Raw genomic sequence first — 15762 nt, 5'->3', positions numbered from 1 at the left:
CCTGCAATGTCATACTTCCATGCCTTTTCACATGCTGCTGCCTTACACCTAGGGTTTTACTCCTTAGACTCAATTCAAACATATTCTGTGAATATCTCCCTGTTAGTATCAGAGCACTCAGTCATCCTCTGACTCAGTCTTACCACTGCTGCACTGGTACACATTCTGTTAAGTTTTGTCCACCACTTACTATGTAGTAGGCACTGGGCTTCCCTGGTGACTCAGTGGTAAAGAACCCACTTGCCAATGCAGGAGACACAGATTTGGTCCCTAGGTTGGGAAGATGCCCTGGAGAAGGAAATGGCAACCCATTCCAGTATTCTTGCCTGGGAAATCCCATGGATGGAGGAGCCAGGCAGGCTATAGCCCATGGGGTCAAAAAAGCATGAAAGATGACTTAGCAACTAAATAACAACAAAGACACCGTATTAGGTGCTGGAGGTATAGTGGTAAACAAAACTGAGAAGATCCCTATAAATTTATAGAGATTTACTTTAGAGGGAGGAGAAAGGGAAAGAAGTAATACAAATATAAACAATATACATTCAGATTTTGCTAAAACTGAGAGAGACAAGCAGAGTGACAGAACACAGAAAGATCCTCTTTTTACCTAGCTGACTCCCAACTTAACTCTCTGGCTTCTAAATCACTATATATGAACCTTCCCATCTTCATTTACGAAAAGCACTCCTGCTACCACTTATGTGAAAATATGCATGCATATATAGTTTCAAAACTATTTTCAAAGAAATTATATAAACATAGAACAGCCAAGTAGAAGCATTACCAATTTAAAAAGTAGCCCAGTTTGCCACACATTGATAAAGAACATCATAACACTGCTGGTAAAGTCCATTAGAAATCTGTGCTACCTACACTCAGCTTGGTTTAGTGATCCCTTATCCAACTCTCTGTTCTTTCTCCACCCCAAACATTGGCGGTTCAAACACTTCTCCACAGATGACTAATTAGATATCTTAGTTTACTGAGAGTTCATCTTGAGTTCCTGCTCTTTTAACCTTCAAACTTTTCTATCTTTATCCATTTCTATCTTCCTCAAATGGTAATTCTTCCTTATGGAGTAACTTTCTTTTATTCTTAACCCCAATCCTTACTGGATCTTCAAGAACATTGTCTTACATCAATTTTTCTTTTTCATATCTTACACTGCTTCTCCACTGGATCATGTTCCTCTTCTGACCAACTTCTCGTGTGTCTCCCTTTCACTCAAATATTCCATATTATTCTTGTGAAGTGAAGTCGCTCAGTCATGTCTGACTCTTTGTGCCCCATGGACTGTAGCCTACCAGGCTTCTCCATCCATGGGATTTTCCAGGCAAGAGTACTGGAGTGGGTTGCCATTTCCTTATTCTTAAGCCACCATATTTCTGGTTTTTCACATCTCTTGAAACCCTAACTGTTCCTGCCAACCAATTCCTTATTGTTCACAATGTTTTCACCCGCATAACTTTACTGAAAGCTTGCTTAAAGCACGTCAACAATCTTCTGATAACTAAGTCAACTAATATTTATAATCATTCTTTCTTTTTTTCAGCATTCAGTTCAGTCAGGCAGTTCAGTCGCTCAGGTATATCCAACTCTTTATTACCCCATGGACTACAGCACACCAGGCTTCCCTGTCCATTACCAACTCCCAGATATTGCTCAAACTCATGTCCATTGAGTTGGTGATGCCATCCAACCATCCAATGCCAGGCTTCCCTGCCCTTCACCATCTCCTGAAGCTTGCTCAAACTCATGTCCATTTAATCAGTGATGCCATCCAACCATCTCATCTTCTGTCGTCCCCTTCTCTTCCTGCCTTCAAACTTTCCCAGCATCAGGGTCTTTTTCACTGAGGTATAATCGACAAATTAAATGTAAGATATTTAAAGTGTACATCATGACAATTTGACAAACATACACATTGGGAAAGGATCCCTCCCATCAAGTTAATTAACACACTGAAGTCATTCTCTTTGATATCTCCAAATATGACTCTACTGGCTATGCGTTTAATTTGAAACTTTTCTTATTCCTTGATTGATCCTACTTTATCTCCCACCTCTTTAACTATTACATTTTAGCCCATAGTTTCTCCCCCTCATCCTATTCACTATAAAGAGATTTTATCTCCCAGTTCCTTCCCTTTTGATTTCATTCTCTCCCTTTCATTCTCTTTCCTTGTTTTAACTCTCTCTTAAACCCTTAAATTCCATGCAGAAAGCTCAAGGCTAACCTCTCCCATGCTCCAATTCTATATTTTCAATACCCTAAAGGGACAATCAGGTACATGGGTTTTTAAAACATGTCTAAAAGTAAGTTCATTACCACCAACAAAACAAGTTCACCATTTGTACTAATGACACCTCCACCATCTCAGTCTCAAATCCTTAGACTCAAAATGCATTCATCAAATTCAATGGATACCTTCAAAATGAAGGGTATTTTGAAGAGTATCTCCAAAAAATTTATACTTTAATAAGGCTTTTTCCAGTAGTCATGTATGGATGTGAGAGTTGGACTATAAAGAAAGCTGAGCACCGAAGAATTGATGCTTTTGAACTGTGGTGTTAAGAGTCCCTTGGACTGCAAGGAGATCCAGTCAGTCCATCCTAAAGGAAATCATTCCTGAATATTCATTGGAAGGACTGATGCTGAAGCTGAAACTCCAATACTTTGGCCACCTGATGTGAAGAGCTGATTCATTTGAAAAGACCCTGGTGCTGGGAAAGATTGAAGGCAGGAGAAGGGGACGAGAAAGGATGAGATGGTTGGATGGCATCACAACTCAATGGACATGAGTTTGAGTAAATTCCAGGAGTTAGTGATGGACAGGGAAGCCTGGCATGCTGCATGCAGTCCATGGGGTCGCAAAGAGTCGGACACGACTGAGTGACTGAACTGAACTAAACTGAAGGGTTGAAAAGATACAAATGCAGATAATAGTGTAACTATAGAGTGGGCTTCTCTGGTGGCTCAGACAGTAAAGAATCTGTCTGCAATGTGGGAGGACCTGGGTTCTATCCTTGGGTGGGGAAGATCCCTCAGAGGAGGGCATGGCAACCCACTCCTGTATACTTGCCTGGAGAATCCCCATGGACAGAGCAGCCTAGTGGGCTACAGTCCACAGGGTTGTAAAAATTCAGACACAACTGAGCAACTAAGCACACAGCACACAGAGTGTTAAGTATAATGAGAATACAGAATAGAAATTAAATACTCTTATTAGGATTCTTCTACCTTTCTCTCCTTTAAGACCACAAATGATAATCTGACCCTCTTTTCAAAGCTAAGCTCCAGTGCCATCATCTTCTTCATGAAATCATTGTCTTAAATCTCTCTTTTGAACGACACTAAAATATCCTAACTGGTCTTTCAGTTACTTGTGTTCTTATCTTACATATTTTATCACATCACAACTGAAAATACATACTCTTTACTTTTCCAAAATGAGATATGCACTAACTTTAACTTTTAGAGGAAAACACAGGTATAATGAAACAATATGAGAATATCAAAACTAAAATAGTAGCAAAATTATAGATACCTGGGCAATCACAGCTTCTCGTGTTCCGTAATATTTAAAGAACAGATGATCAGTCTGAATATAAAGCTGACAGGTATTTTTTTCAGCTACAGTTGTACGTTTTTTCCTCAGGAGTTCTGGACCATTAATAGCATGTTTTTCTTGAGGTGTCTATATGTCAAAAGAGTTATTTCTGATCATTAGCATGTTTCACTATCATAATTTATATAATCAATGATATACATTTTAAACAACTTCATTTTCTACTTCATATGTAAGACCATAGGTTATTTCCTCACACTGTTAAAAATTCCTAAACAGCACTTTCAGTCTCGTAATGTTCTACTTTATAGATGATTTATTTATTCAAACAATTCTTTAACTTTGAAACATTTTCAAAACATACCATTTAATATGTAATTATGTGTGTGTGTGTGTGTATACACATAAAGCAAGTCTTACAGTAGTCTATAATACTTCGACATCTTCCTCTACCAATCTATCACCCAGCTGTGTCAAATTTAGCATCTAAGTACTTAGGGCATCTGCCCACATTACCTCTAGACCATCACATTAGCCCAAGCCACCATCACTTACTACCTAGAGTACTGCACTAAGAGTGATGGGAATCCATCTCTGTCCATGGCTGATCTTCAATCTGATCTTCAAACTGCAATCTCTTCAAAACACGATTTTGAAAATATTACCCATCTGCACCTGTATTTCAAATGACTTCCTATCACTCTAAGAATAAAATCATAAACCCTTTAGGTGCACCACCTAGTCAACACTACAGACTTTGTTTACCTGTTCAGTTTTGTCCCATTCCACAGTACTTCACAGAGAGACCTTACAACACTACCCAACTCTAGCTCTCTCTGCTACAGCTAAACAGAACTTCTTTCCAATCCTGCAACACGTCATCTGTATCCCTTCACAGTATTTTGCACATGGGGATACTGCCTTCCCTGATCTAGTCAACTTCTTTCTTCAGACTTAGCAAAGGTTAAATCACCCATATTACACCTCATAGAACCATGGACCCATGTCCATCACAGTTAATCATGTGGTTATTCATCTTCTGTCCCCCGTCCACCACCATGACTTCAACCACTAGAATATGAGTTCTGGAAAGAAGAAATTATCTCTGTGTTTGCTTCTTACTATACTGCTAGCTGGCAACACACACTTCACAGGCAAATGGCAGACACTCAATAAGTATTTGTTTAAAGAAATAACACTGCTGTTGAATCTAAAGATTTAAGTATTTGCTGACATCTAAAAGCACCATGCTAAGTGAACTGTAATGACAGTAATTGAGAGTTCAACTTAAATTTTAAGCCACAATTCCAAATTTACACTCACATTTTATAATTTCCTTCTCCCTTGACAACTCCATGTTTGTTCTCTTAGTTACTGTCTTCATTGTACTTTTATCTATTTTCACTCAGTACATCATTCTAGGATGGCAGTTACTGTTTCAGCACATTCCATTGTCTTCTGGTTTCAACTGTTTCCAATGAGAAACGAGCTGTCATTTTTACTGCTGCTTCTTTGAAGGTGACTGGACTTTTTACTGGTTGTTTTTAAGAGTGTATCTTTTGGTCTTTAGACTTTTCTAATACTGTGTAAAGTATTATTTTCTTCATGAAAGATTTTTCCTGAACTAATAACAGGGTTTACTAAATTTGTTGTTTGATTTTCTCTGTCATGTGTGGAAAATTCTCAGCCACTATCTGTCTATACTTCACTCTCATTTTTTCTCCTTCTGAGATATCAATTATACATACTTTAGAACTTTCTGATGTATCACTATGTCTCTTAAACTCATTTCTGTATTTTCTACCCATTTGTTTCCATGGTTTACTCTTTTTTCTTATGACGTACTATCCAGGTCTAAGTTCACCAAATTCTTAGTTTCTGTTATTATATTTTTCAGTTCTAGAATTTCCATTAGGTTCTTCTGTTCACTTCCAATTTTCTGCTGAAATTTTTAATTTTGTCTTTATGTACTTGAATATATTAAAGTCTATCTATGTCTGATCATTTCATTATTCAGATACCTTTAGGTTGTTAACATGTCTGACACCTCAGCTATACCTTTTTGAGGGTGTACACCTGTCATTTATCTTTCTTTTTAAATTTCTATTTCTTATTTTTCGGTCGTGCCATACCATGAGGCATGTGGGATCTTTGACCAGGGATCAAAACCATCCTCCTTCTAGTGTCTTAACCACTGGACCACCAAGAGAGACCCTGTCATTTAATCCTGAATGACTAACGTTTAGTTAAGTAATTTTTTCCCTCTCTTCTACCATGTAGTCTCATTTGTTAATATGCTGATTATTCTGAACTCAGGGCTGGACAAGGTACATGGAAAATCATAGACATAATCTGAGGTTTCAAGTAATGATATCTTTTTCAAGATCTATTAATATTTTCACTTCCGGCAAGCAATGAGGCTCGGTGTGTTAGTAATCCTCCATTACCTTAATTCAGTCAGAGATTAAGATGTGGTGAGAAACTCTAACCCCTGTGAGGGGAGGTAGAACACTTTCTGATTCACTTTCACTTCTAGAGAGCAGCCCTTCCTTCATTCACGATCTCAACATAAAGTCCCTAAACAGTATTTTTATCTTTAGCCTCAAGAACCTGGAGACTTCTACTCAGGAACTGGAAGATATAGCTAGAGAAAAAGTAGCCCAAAGTGTCAGGGTCACTTTCTTAAGTGTCCTTTTTCTCCCCCAAAGATCTGTCCCCACACTTTTTCAGAGACCTGTTAATTCTCTAATGCCTTGAAACAAATACACACATATGCAAATACAAATATATATAAACACATTTTTGTAATATTCATATTTTGAAGTCAGGTTGGTTTCTATTAGCTTTTCTAAGCAGGAGGACTACTTCTCTATTTTTGAAAACAATTCTTTGTCAATGTCATGTATTGTTAACATAGTCTCAGAGTTCATAGTCTTCACTGTAAGGTGTCCTTCACTCTTAATTTTCATATAGTGAAATATACCAATTTTTTAGTAGTCAACGATTTCATTCCTTATTAAAGAGTTTCTCTATCTCAAAATACAAAATATTTTTTAATATCTTCTTTTGTCAAGTGTCTTTTCAAACGCTTTTGCCCATTTTTTAATTGAGGTTTATGTATTTCTTTTTAATTGAGTTCTTGGGCTTCCTCTGAGGCTCAGATGGTAAAGAATCCACCTGCAATGCAAAAGACCTGGGTTGGATCCCTAGGTTGGGAAGATCCCTTGGAGAAGGGAAAGGACCCACTCCAGTATTCTGGCCTGGAGAATTCCATGGATTGTATAGTCCATGTGGTTGCAAAGAATCAGACATGACTTTCACTTTCACTTTAAGAGTTCTTATTATATTCTGGAGAGGCCTTCTGTTAGATACACGTACTGTTGACATTTTGCTCACAGTCTGTGGCTTCTTTTTACATTTTCTTAACTATATCTTTTGAGAAGTTCTTAATTTAACAGAGTCAAACTTGTAATTTTGGGCTGGGGGGGCAGGCTATTTTTCTGTCCTAAGAAACTGTTTTCTATTCCAAAGTTGGAAAAATTTCTACGCTTTAATCTAGAAGTTTATGTTTTACCTTTATGCAGATTTATCATCAATTTTGTATAAGGTATAATGGTATAAACAGGCTTCCCAGGTGGCTCAGTGGGTAAAGAATCCACCTGCAATGCAGGAGACACAGGCAGATTTGAGTTCAATCCCCGGGTCGGTAAGATCCCCTAAAGAAGGGCACGGCAACCAACTCTAGTATTCTTGCCTGGAGAATCCCATGGACAGAGGAGCCTGGTGGCCTACAGTCCATAGGGTCACAAAGAGTCAGACGCAACTGAAGCGCCTGAGCACACAGCACATAAGAGTATAAATTGAGGTTGTTGTTTGTTTTTTTTTTACAGTACTATTTGTCAGACCTTCCCTGATAGCTCAGTAGATAAAGAATCCGCCTGCAATGCAGAGGACGCCGATTTGATTCCTGGATCAGGAAGATCTGCTGGAGAAGGGAAAGGTTACCCACTCCAGGATTATTGGGCTTCCTTTGTGGCTCAGTTGGTAAAAAAATCTACCTGCAAATACAGGGACCTGGGTTCGATCCCTGGGTTGGGAAGATCCCCTGGAGAAGGGAAAGGCTACCACTCCAGTATTCTTGTCTGGAGAATTCCATGGACTGTATAGTCCATGGGGTTGCAAAGAGTCACATACAACTGAGTGACTTTCACTTTTACTTTCATTTGTGAGACCACTCTTCTGTCCTTTAAATTACTTTGGGACTTTTGTGAAATTTAACAGACCATTCGGATATGGACTCTCTATTCCATTCCATAACCTGTAATAAATCTATGCCGAGGTCAGGATGATACCATCTTGATGACTGCAGCTTTATAGTTAAGTCTCAAATTCAGGTAGTATAAGTCCTCTGGCTTTTGTTCTTTCTTGAAAATTGTTTTGCCTGTTCTAGGTCCTTTACATTTCCACATAACTTTGAAAATCTATTTGTTCATTACTAGCTAAATCCTCACGGGAGGATTATACCTGATTCCTTCATTATAATCACTATTCTCTTCTCTTTGTTTTCAGTAATTTTTGAATATATTAGTAACAGTTATTTTAAAGTCCTTGTATGGTAATGCCTGTAATTTCTAGTCTGTTTCTACCTGGTTGTTTTTTTTGTCCTGATCATGGATCACATATTTCAACTTCTTGAGCTTGTCGTCATCCAGCAATGTTTTCTGAACGTCTTACATTCTAAATGTTACATCACTAAGTATCTACATTCAGCGTCCTTTTTTAACAAGCACTATTGAGCATCGTTCTATTCAGTTCAGTCTCTCAGTTGTGTCTGAAGCTTTGCAACACCATGGACTGCAGCACGCCACGCCTCCCTGTCCATCACCAACTCCCAGAGTTTACTCAAAGTCATGTCCATTGAGTCTGTGGTACCATCCAACCATCTCATCCTCTGCATTCCCCTTCTCCTTCCACCTTCAATCTTTCCCTGCATCTAGGTTTTCTCCAATGAGTTAAATCTTCGCATCAGATGCCCAAAGTATTGGAGTTTCAGCTTCAACATCAGTCCTTCCAATGAACATTCAGGACTGATTTCCTTTACGATTGATTGGTTCGATCTCCCTGCAATCAAAGGGACCCGCAAGTATCTTCTCCAACACCACAGTTCAAAAGCATCAATTCTCTGGCACTTAGCTTTCTTTATAGTCCAACTCTCACATCCATATATGACTACTGGAAAAACCATAGCTTTGGCTACACAGACCTCTGTTGGCAAAGTAATGTCTCTGCTTTTTAATATGCTGTCTAGGGTGGTCACAGCTTTGCTTCCAAGGAGTAAGAATCTTTTAATTTCATGGCTGCAGTCACCATCTGCAGTGATTTTGGAACCCAAAAAATGAAGTCTCTCACTGTCTCCAATGGGACCAGATGCCATTTTTTGAATGTTGAGCTAACTCTCCTCTTTCACTTTCATCAAGAGGCTCTTTAGTTCTTCTTCACTTTCTGCCAAAAGGGTGGTGTCATCTGCATACCTGAAGTTATATATATTTCTCCTGACAATCTTGATTCCAGCTTGTGCTTCATCTAGCCCAGTATTTCTCATGATGTAATCTGCAATATAAGTTAAATAAGCAGGGTGACAACATACAGCCTTAACATACTCCTTTCCCGATTTGGAACTAGTTTGTTGTTCCATGACCACCCAGTTCTAACTGCTGCTTCCTGACCTGCATACAGATTTCTCAAGAGGCAGGTCAGGTGGTCTGATATTCCCATCTCTTTCAGAATTTTCCACAGTTTGTGGTGATCCACACAGTCAAAGAATTTGGCACAGTCAATAAAGCAGAAATAGATGTTTTTCTGGAACTCTCTTGCTTCTTCCATGATCCAGCAGATGTTGGCAATTTGATCTCTGGTTCCTCTGCCTTTTCTAAAACCAGCTTGAACATTTGGAAGTTCACGCTTCACGTACTGCTGAAGTCTGGCTTGGAGAATTTTGAGCATTACTTTACTAGCGAGTGAGATGAGTGCAATTGTGTGGTAGTCTGAGCATTCTGTGACATTGCCTTTCTTTGGGATTGGAATGAAAACTGACCTTTTCCAGTCCTGTGGCCACTGCTGAGTTTTCCAGATTTGCTGGCATATATAGTGCAGCACTTTCACAGCATCATCTTTCAGGATTTGAAATAGCTCAACTGGAATTCCATCACCTCCACTAGCTTTGTTCATAGTGATGCATCCTAAGCCCCACTTGACTTCACATTCCATGATGTCTGGCCATAGCTGAGTGATCACATCATCATGATTATCTGAAGATCTTATTATTGTGAGGCTCTTTTTTGTACAGTTCTTCTGTGTATTCTTGCCACCTCTTCTTAATATCTTCTGCTTCTGTTAGGTCCATACCATTTCTGTCCCTTATTGAGCCCATCTTTGCATGAAATGTTCCCTTGGTATCTCTAATTTTCTTGAAGAGATCTCTAGTCTTTCCCATTCTATTATTTTCCTCTATTTCTTTGCACTGATAACTGAGGAAGGCTTTCTTATCTCTCCTTGCTATTCTTTGGAACTCCACATTCAAATGGGTATATCTTTCCTTTTCTCCTTTGCTTTTCACTTCTCTTCTTTTCACAGCTATTTTTAAGGCCTCCTCAGACAGCCATTTCACTTTTTTGCATGTCTTTTTCTTGGGGATGGTCTTGCTCCCTTGTCTCCTGTATAATGTCACAAACCTCTGTCCATAGTTCTTCTATCTATCAGGTCTAACCTGTCTATCAAATCTATCCACTCTGTCTATCAGATCTGACCCCTTGAATCTATTTCTCACTTCTACTGAATAATAGTAAGGGATTTGATTTATGTCATACTTGAATGGTCTCATGGTTTTCCCTACTTTCTTCAATTTAACTCTGAATTTGGCAACAAGGTGTTCATGATCTGAGCCACAATCAGCTCTTGGTCTTGTTTCTGCTGACTGTATAGAATTTCTCCATCTTTGACTGCAAAGAATACAATCAATCTGATTTTGGTATTGACCATCTGGTGATGTCCATGTGTAGAGTCTTCTCTTGTGTTATTGGAAGAGGGTGTTTGCTATGACCAGTGTGTTCTCTTGGCAAAACTCTATTAGCCTTTGCCCTGCTTCATTCCGTATTCCAAGGCCAAATTTGCCTGTTATTCCAGGTGTTTCTTGACTTCCTACTTTTGCATTCCAGTCCCCTATAATGAAAAGGACATCTTTTTTGGCTGTTAGTTCTAGAAGGTCTTGTAGGTCTTCATAGAACCGTTCAACTTCAGCTTCTTCAGCATTACTGGTTGAGGCACAGACTTGGATTACCATGATACTGAATGGTTTGCCTTGGAAATGAAGAGATCATTCTGTCATTTTTGACACTGGATCCAAGTACTGCATTTCAGACTCTCTTGTTGACTATTATGGCTTCTCCATTTCTTCGAAGGGATTCTTGCCCACAGTAGTAGATATAATGGTCATCTGAGTTAAATTCACCCATTCCAGTTCATTTGAGTTTGCTGATTCCTAAAATGTCGATGTTCACTCTTGCCATCTCCTATTTGACCACTTCCAATTTGCCTTGATTCATGGACCTAACATTCCAGGTTCCTATGCAATACTGCTCTTTACAGCATCAGACTTTGCTTCTATCACTGGTCACATCCACAACTGGGTGTTGTTTTTGCTTTGGCTCCATCGCTTCATTCTTTCTGGAGTTATTTCTCCACTGATCTCCAGTAGCATATTGGGCACCTACCGACCTGGGGAGTTCATCTTTCAGTGTCCTATCTTTTTGCCTTTTCATACTGCTCATGTGGTTTTCAAGGGAAGAATACTGAAGTGGTTTGCCATTCCCTTCTCCAGTGAGAAGACAGGCAGCTAATTTACTTGAAAAGAACTTTGATCTTTCTGAAGCTTGGTTTTTCAGCTTAGTCAGTACAGGTCTGGAGTACTCCTTTAGACTGGGGTGAGATTAGCTTATTCCAAGCATGGGCTGGGACTTCTACCAAGTACAATTTTTGATAGTTGTTTAGTTTATAGATTTCTCAGGAGTTTTTCTTCCTCGGGTAGTTTTCTCATAGAATCTCACCGTGTGTGTGCATAGGTTGGAATCCAGCTAAGATTCAAGGTGACCACTGTGCAGATATCTAGAGCTTATCAGCTTAGCTCCCTCTTCCTCCCAGGTACTATGTCCATAAATCCAGATACCTTAGCCTTTCTGAACCTTAACCTATCTCTTCAACTCTGCAAGAGTGCTATGCATTTCGAACTCTTCTTGAGGCGCCCTTCATTGTGCCATTCCTGAAATTTTGCCTCCAGTCAAAAAGTCATAGAAATCAGAGATATTTATTTCTCCTTTCTCAGGGATGTCAATCCTGCATTGCCTGTTGGCCAATATTTGAAAATAATTGGGGCTTTTTTTTTTTTTTGGTTTTGGTTTTCCAGTTGTTTTTTGCAGAATGGCTAGTTGGATGCCAGTCACTTTAGCATAACTGGAAAGGGAAATTTCCACCCACTTGTGCTACTAAGAGTTTCAAAGTTTTTGTTTCAGACATGTGGTACTTACCGAGTTTTGTTTTAACTATAGTATGAGGTAAAGATACAACTTCATTTTTTCTCCAAATGGATAAACATTTTTGGGGGGCTCCATGTATTCAACAGTCTCTATTTTTCCTTTGAGATTTTATCTCTACCACATAACAAAGTTTCATATCTGTATGGATCTGGACAATTAATTTTATCCCTCTGGTCAATCTGTTCAACATTCCTATGCTAAAAGTACTCTCTCTGTTATTTTAGTAAGTCTTAATATCTTCCAGGGTAAATCTTTTTCTTGTTCACCATCTTTAGATGGGCCTTATTTCTTCTTAGCCTTCACTTTTTCTTGAAACATTTTAGATCCATCAAGTGCTATGATCCATCAAGTGCTATGAATAATCATGCTGTAATTTACATGGAACTGCATTGAATGAATAAAGCAATATGAGGAAAATTAATGTTTTTCTATTAGCTATCAGTTCCATTAATACAGTGTATCTCTCCATAATAAAATCAGTCACCTGTAACATTTCTTACAAAGTTTCATAATTTTCCTTATATAGGTCTTTCTTTGCTACATTTACTCTTTGATACATGATATTCTTGACACTATTTTTAATGATGTCCATTCTTGAATTACATTTTTGGTGGTCTACTGCTAATATAAAAAAATACATAAACTTCTTTTGTATATTAATGTTATATCTAGCCATTGATAAACTCTATTATACCTAGCAATCTATGGTTTCAGCCTATCTATCCACATTGCCAACACATCCATACAAGTGACTATCATTTCTCAACTGAATAATTGCAACAACTTCTAATTAGTCTCCCAGTCTCTAGTTTTTCACCCCTAGCCTGAAGCTAAGAATTCTTTACTGGTACGGCTATCTCTCTGGCCTTGTATACACTGTTCCTTCTCTTTCCATCTCTTCATGGTCAATCTAACTTCTCCTTATTCTTTCAGTTTCTGATTATTGTCCTCAAACACTTTCGGGGCTAGGTTAACTAGTCTTTTTGTGGGTAGAATACCACCCACAAGCATTAACTCTTCACTTAATTCTTTATTTCTTACTACCTTCAATTTTTCTGTGTCTCCAGTTAAACCATAAACTTTGTGAGGATAATTTGCTTCATCTTAATTTCCACATATTTCCAGAACCTGCCACAGATATTCTAATATATGGGAGATCAACAGAAAATTGTTCAATGAATATAAGAATAAAATCTCACTTAGACTTGAAAGACCCATTTGAAATGGTATAATCTCATGCCATGCTGCAGATTAAAAAACATACAAATTTGCATTTGTGACTCAAGAAATGTTAATCTACCCTACTACTTTTAGAAAGGATGTTTAAAATACATGACAAATGTTTTTACTATAAAAACAAAACTTTAAAAAGTTTAAACTTGTGTTTTAAATAACTACAAAACTATCACCTATGAATAAAATAAAATCAAAAAAGAATCAAAGGTCAATAGTCAACAGCAGAAAAACTTACAATTAAAATGTTAAAAGCACTGTGATTTTTATTAGGGTAACTAACCATCTGAGTTTGCTTAGACCCATGATTTTCAATGGTAAAATGATGTCCCAGGCAAACCTGAGGAAGTTGGTCACTCTAATTTTCATACTAATATGAACACTGACATTTATATTAAACACATATTCAGATTGAATACTTTTAATTTTATGATAAATCATGTAAGAGAATATTTTGGACATGTTATGATTTGGGGGTCATGCAGATTGTATTCAAACCTCAGCATCACATTTTTTATTATAAGCAAGTTATTTGGCCTCTTTGAGCATTAAGAAATATAAATATTTTCTGATAATATAAATATTTTAGAAATCCTAGAACATACATGTTAAATGCAGAAACACACGCACAACTTCACTTTCATTTATTAAACACAAACTTGTATTAAAATCTTACCTGTGTTACTTCTTCTACACCAGTCATCTGGTACTTCCTCATTCTTTCAAACACTGAATGATCTGCACAACCCCCCTGTGGACCATATTTATGGGGATACTCTAAAACACAAAGAAGAAATGCTATTACTCTCACATGTTAAGATATCACCAATTATCTTATAAACAAAAATGTAACCGTCATAATTCATGAAAGCCACAAATGCTTACTGAGCACCAATGGGAAAGGCATTATGCTAGGTATTCTAATTTTAAAATATGACAAGTGAGGACTTCCCTGGTGGTCCACTGGTTAAGAAACCATGCTCCCAATGCAGGAGGTCCAGGTTCGATTCCTGGTCAGGGAATTAGAACCCACAACTAAGAGTTCACATGCTGCAACCAAAGATCCCACATGCCACACCTAAGACCTGGCATAGCCAAATAAATGAACTTCCTTTTTTAAAAAGTCTGGCAGATTCCAAAGTTCTCCTTCAACATCACTGGTCTCTAGGCTTTTTTCATATGAGTGATTTGTGAGGTCTAAAAAAGAACAATAACCGTTCTTTATTCTGCATTTAAATTTCCAAACCTTGCCCACTTCAGATATATAGAGCATTTTAAGACTGCAATTTACTTCATTTTGTAATTTATAACTTTCCCTTCAAACACATTAAATTTCTTATTCTGCAAATATATAAAACTACTTCAATCTGAACTAGTTAGGCTAATACAATATTTATCTGTTTGAATTCCTTCAATGAATACCAACTAGCCTTAAAGGAAAGTAATCTAGAAACATGCTCCATGGCGTGGTAAAAGTAGACTGAGTTTAAACTTCTTCAATGTATAATTCAAGTGAATGCTTTACAGAGCAGTAACTATTTTATCATCATTTGTTTTCCCTTTCTAATTAAAGTGATTAATTTTGCTTTAACTGAATTGTTTCTATTTACAGACAGCTGTTCAATTTAGTGTAGTCATTTAAAAGTTTATTCCACTCTCTCAGTTCACATACTTCTCCCTTGTTAGGTTCGTCTTAGTTCATGAACATATTTTATAACTCAATCTAGTACCCATAATTAAGAGAACCTTATAAGGTTCGCCTTAGTTCATGAACATGTTTTATAGTACCCATAATTTATCTACTACCCATAATTAAGAGAACCTTGTAAGGTTCGCCTTAGTTCATGAACATATTTTATAGTACCCATAATTAATCTAGTACCCATAATTAAGAGAACCTTATAAGGTTCACCTTAGTTCATGAACATGTTTTATAACTCAATCTAGTACCCATAATTAAGAGAATTGTCAAAATAAAATACCAAGACATGGGTGAGAGGGGAAGCACTAAAACATCTATAAGTAGCTATAGTTATAATACACAAAATTATAATTAAAAACACTTTCTTGAGTAAATCTAGAACCTAAAGTGGACACTAGTGACCTATTCCATAAGAAATACTAATTAAATATTACAATATAAATCTAAACTAGCTGGTAGGAGGCAGGGGTTATGGTCAACCTATCTACACTGATATAGTAGCTCTGATTTAAACTTTAGTTTTTACTAGAGGTCAAGACTGCAACAGCTGTAAAATTCCCACCAATAAATGTGGAAGAAATGACAGACTTAAAAATTTACCATTTTACAACTCCATATGCATAAGCTGATATACGCATTATCAGATCCTTGATATACGCAAGGATCAC

General features: G+C 37.5%; 1 protein-coding gene across 3 annotated transcripts in view; it reads right to left on the bottom strand.

The window, feature by feature from the left end:
• The window catches only part of ADAM10 (ADAM metallopeptidase domain 10), a 144137-nt gene that overhangs the window by 42135 nt on the left and 86240 nt on the right, over nt 1-15762 (bottom strand). For all 3 annotated transcript variants that reach the window (NM_174496.3, XM_024997276.2, XM_024997275.2), the window contains exons 5-6: nt 14069-14169; nt 3551-3700 (exon numbers count right to left, since the gene is read on the bottom strand). In NM_174496.3, the coding sequence (NP_776921.1) occupies nt 3551-3700; nt 14069-14169 (251 nt within the window). The remainder of the gene's footprint in view (nt 1-3550; nt 3701-14068; nt 14170-15762) is intronic.

The sequence above is a fragment of the Bos taurus genome, chromosome 10, assembly GCF_002263795.3.
Source record: "Bos taurus isolate L1 Dominette 01449 registration number 42190680 breed Hereford chromosome 10, ARS-UCD2.0, whole genome shotgun sequence".
NCBI classification, from domain to species: Eukaryota; Metazoa; Chordata; class Mammalia; order Artiodactyla; family Bovidae; genus Bos; species Bos taurus.
Note: the sequence above shows the minus strand (reverse complement) of the source record. Positions and strands in the feature narration are given on the sequence as shown.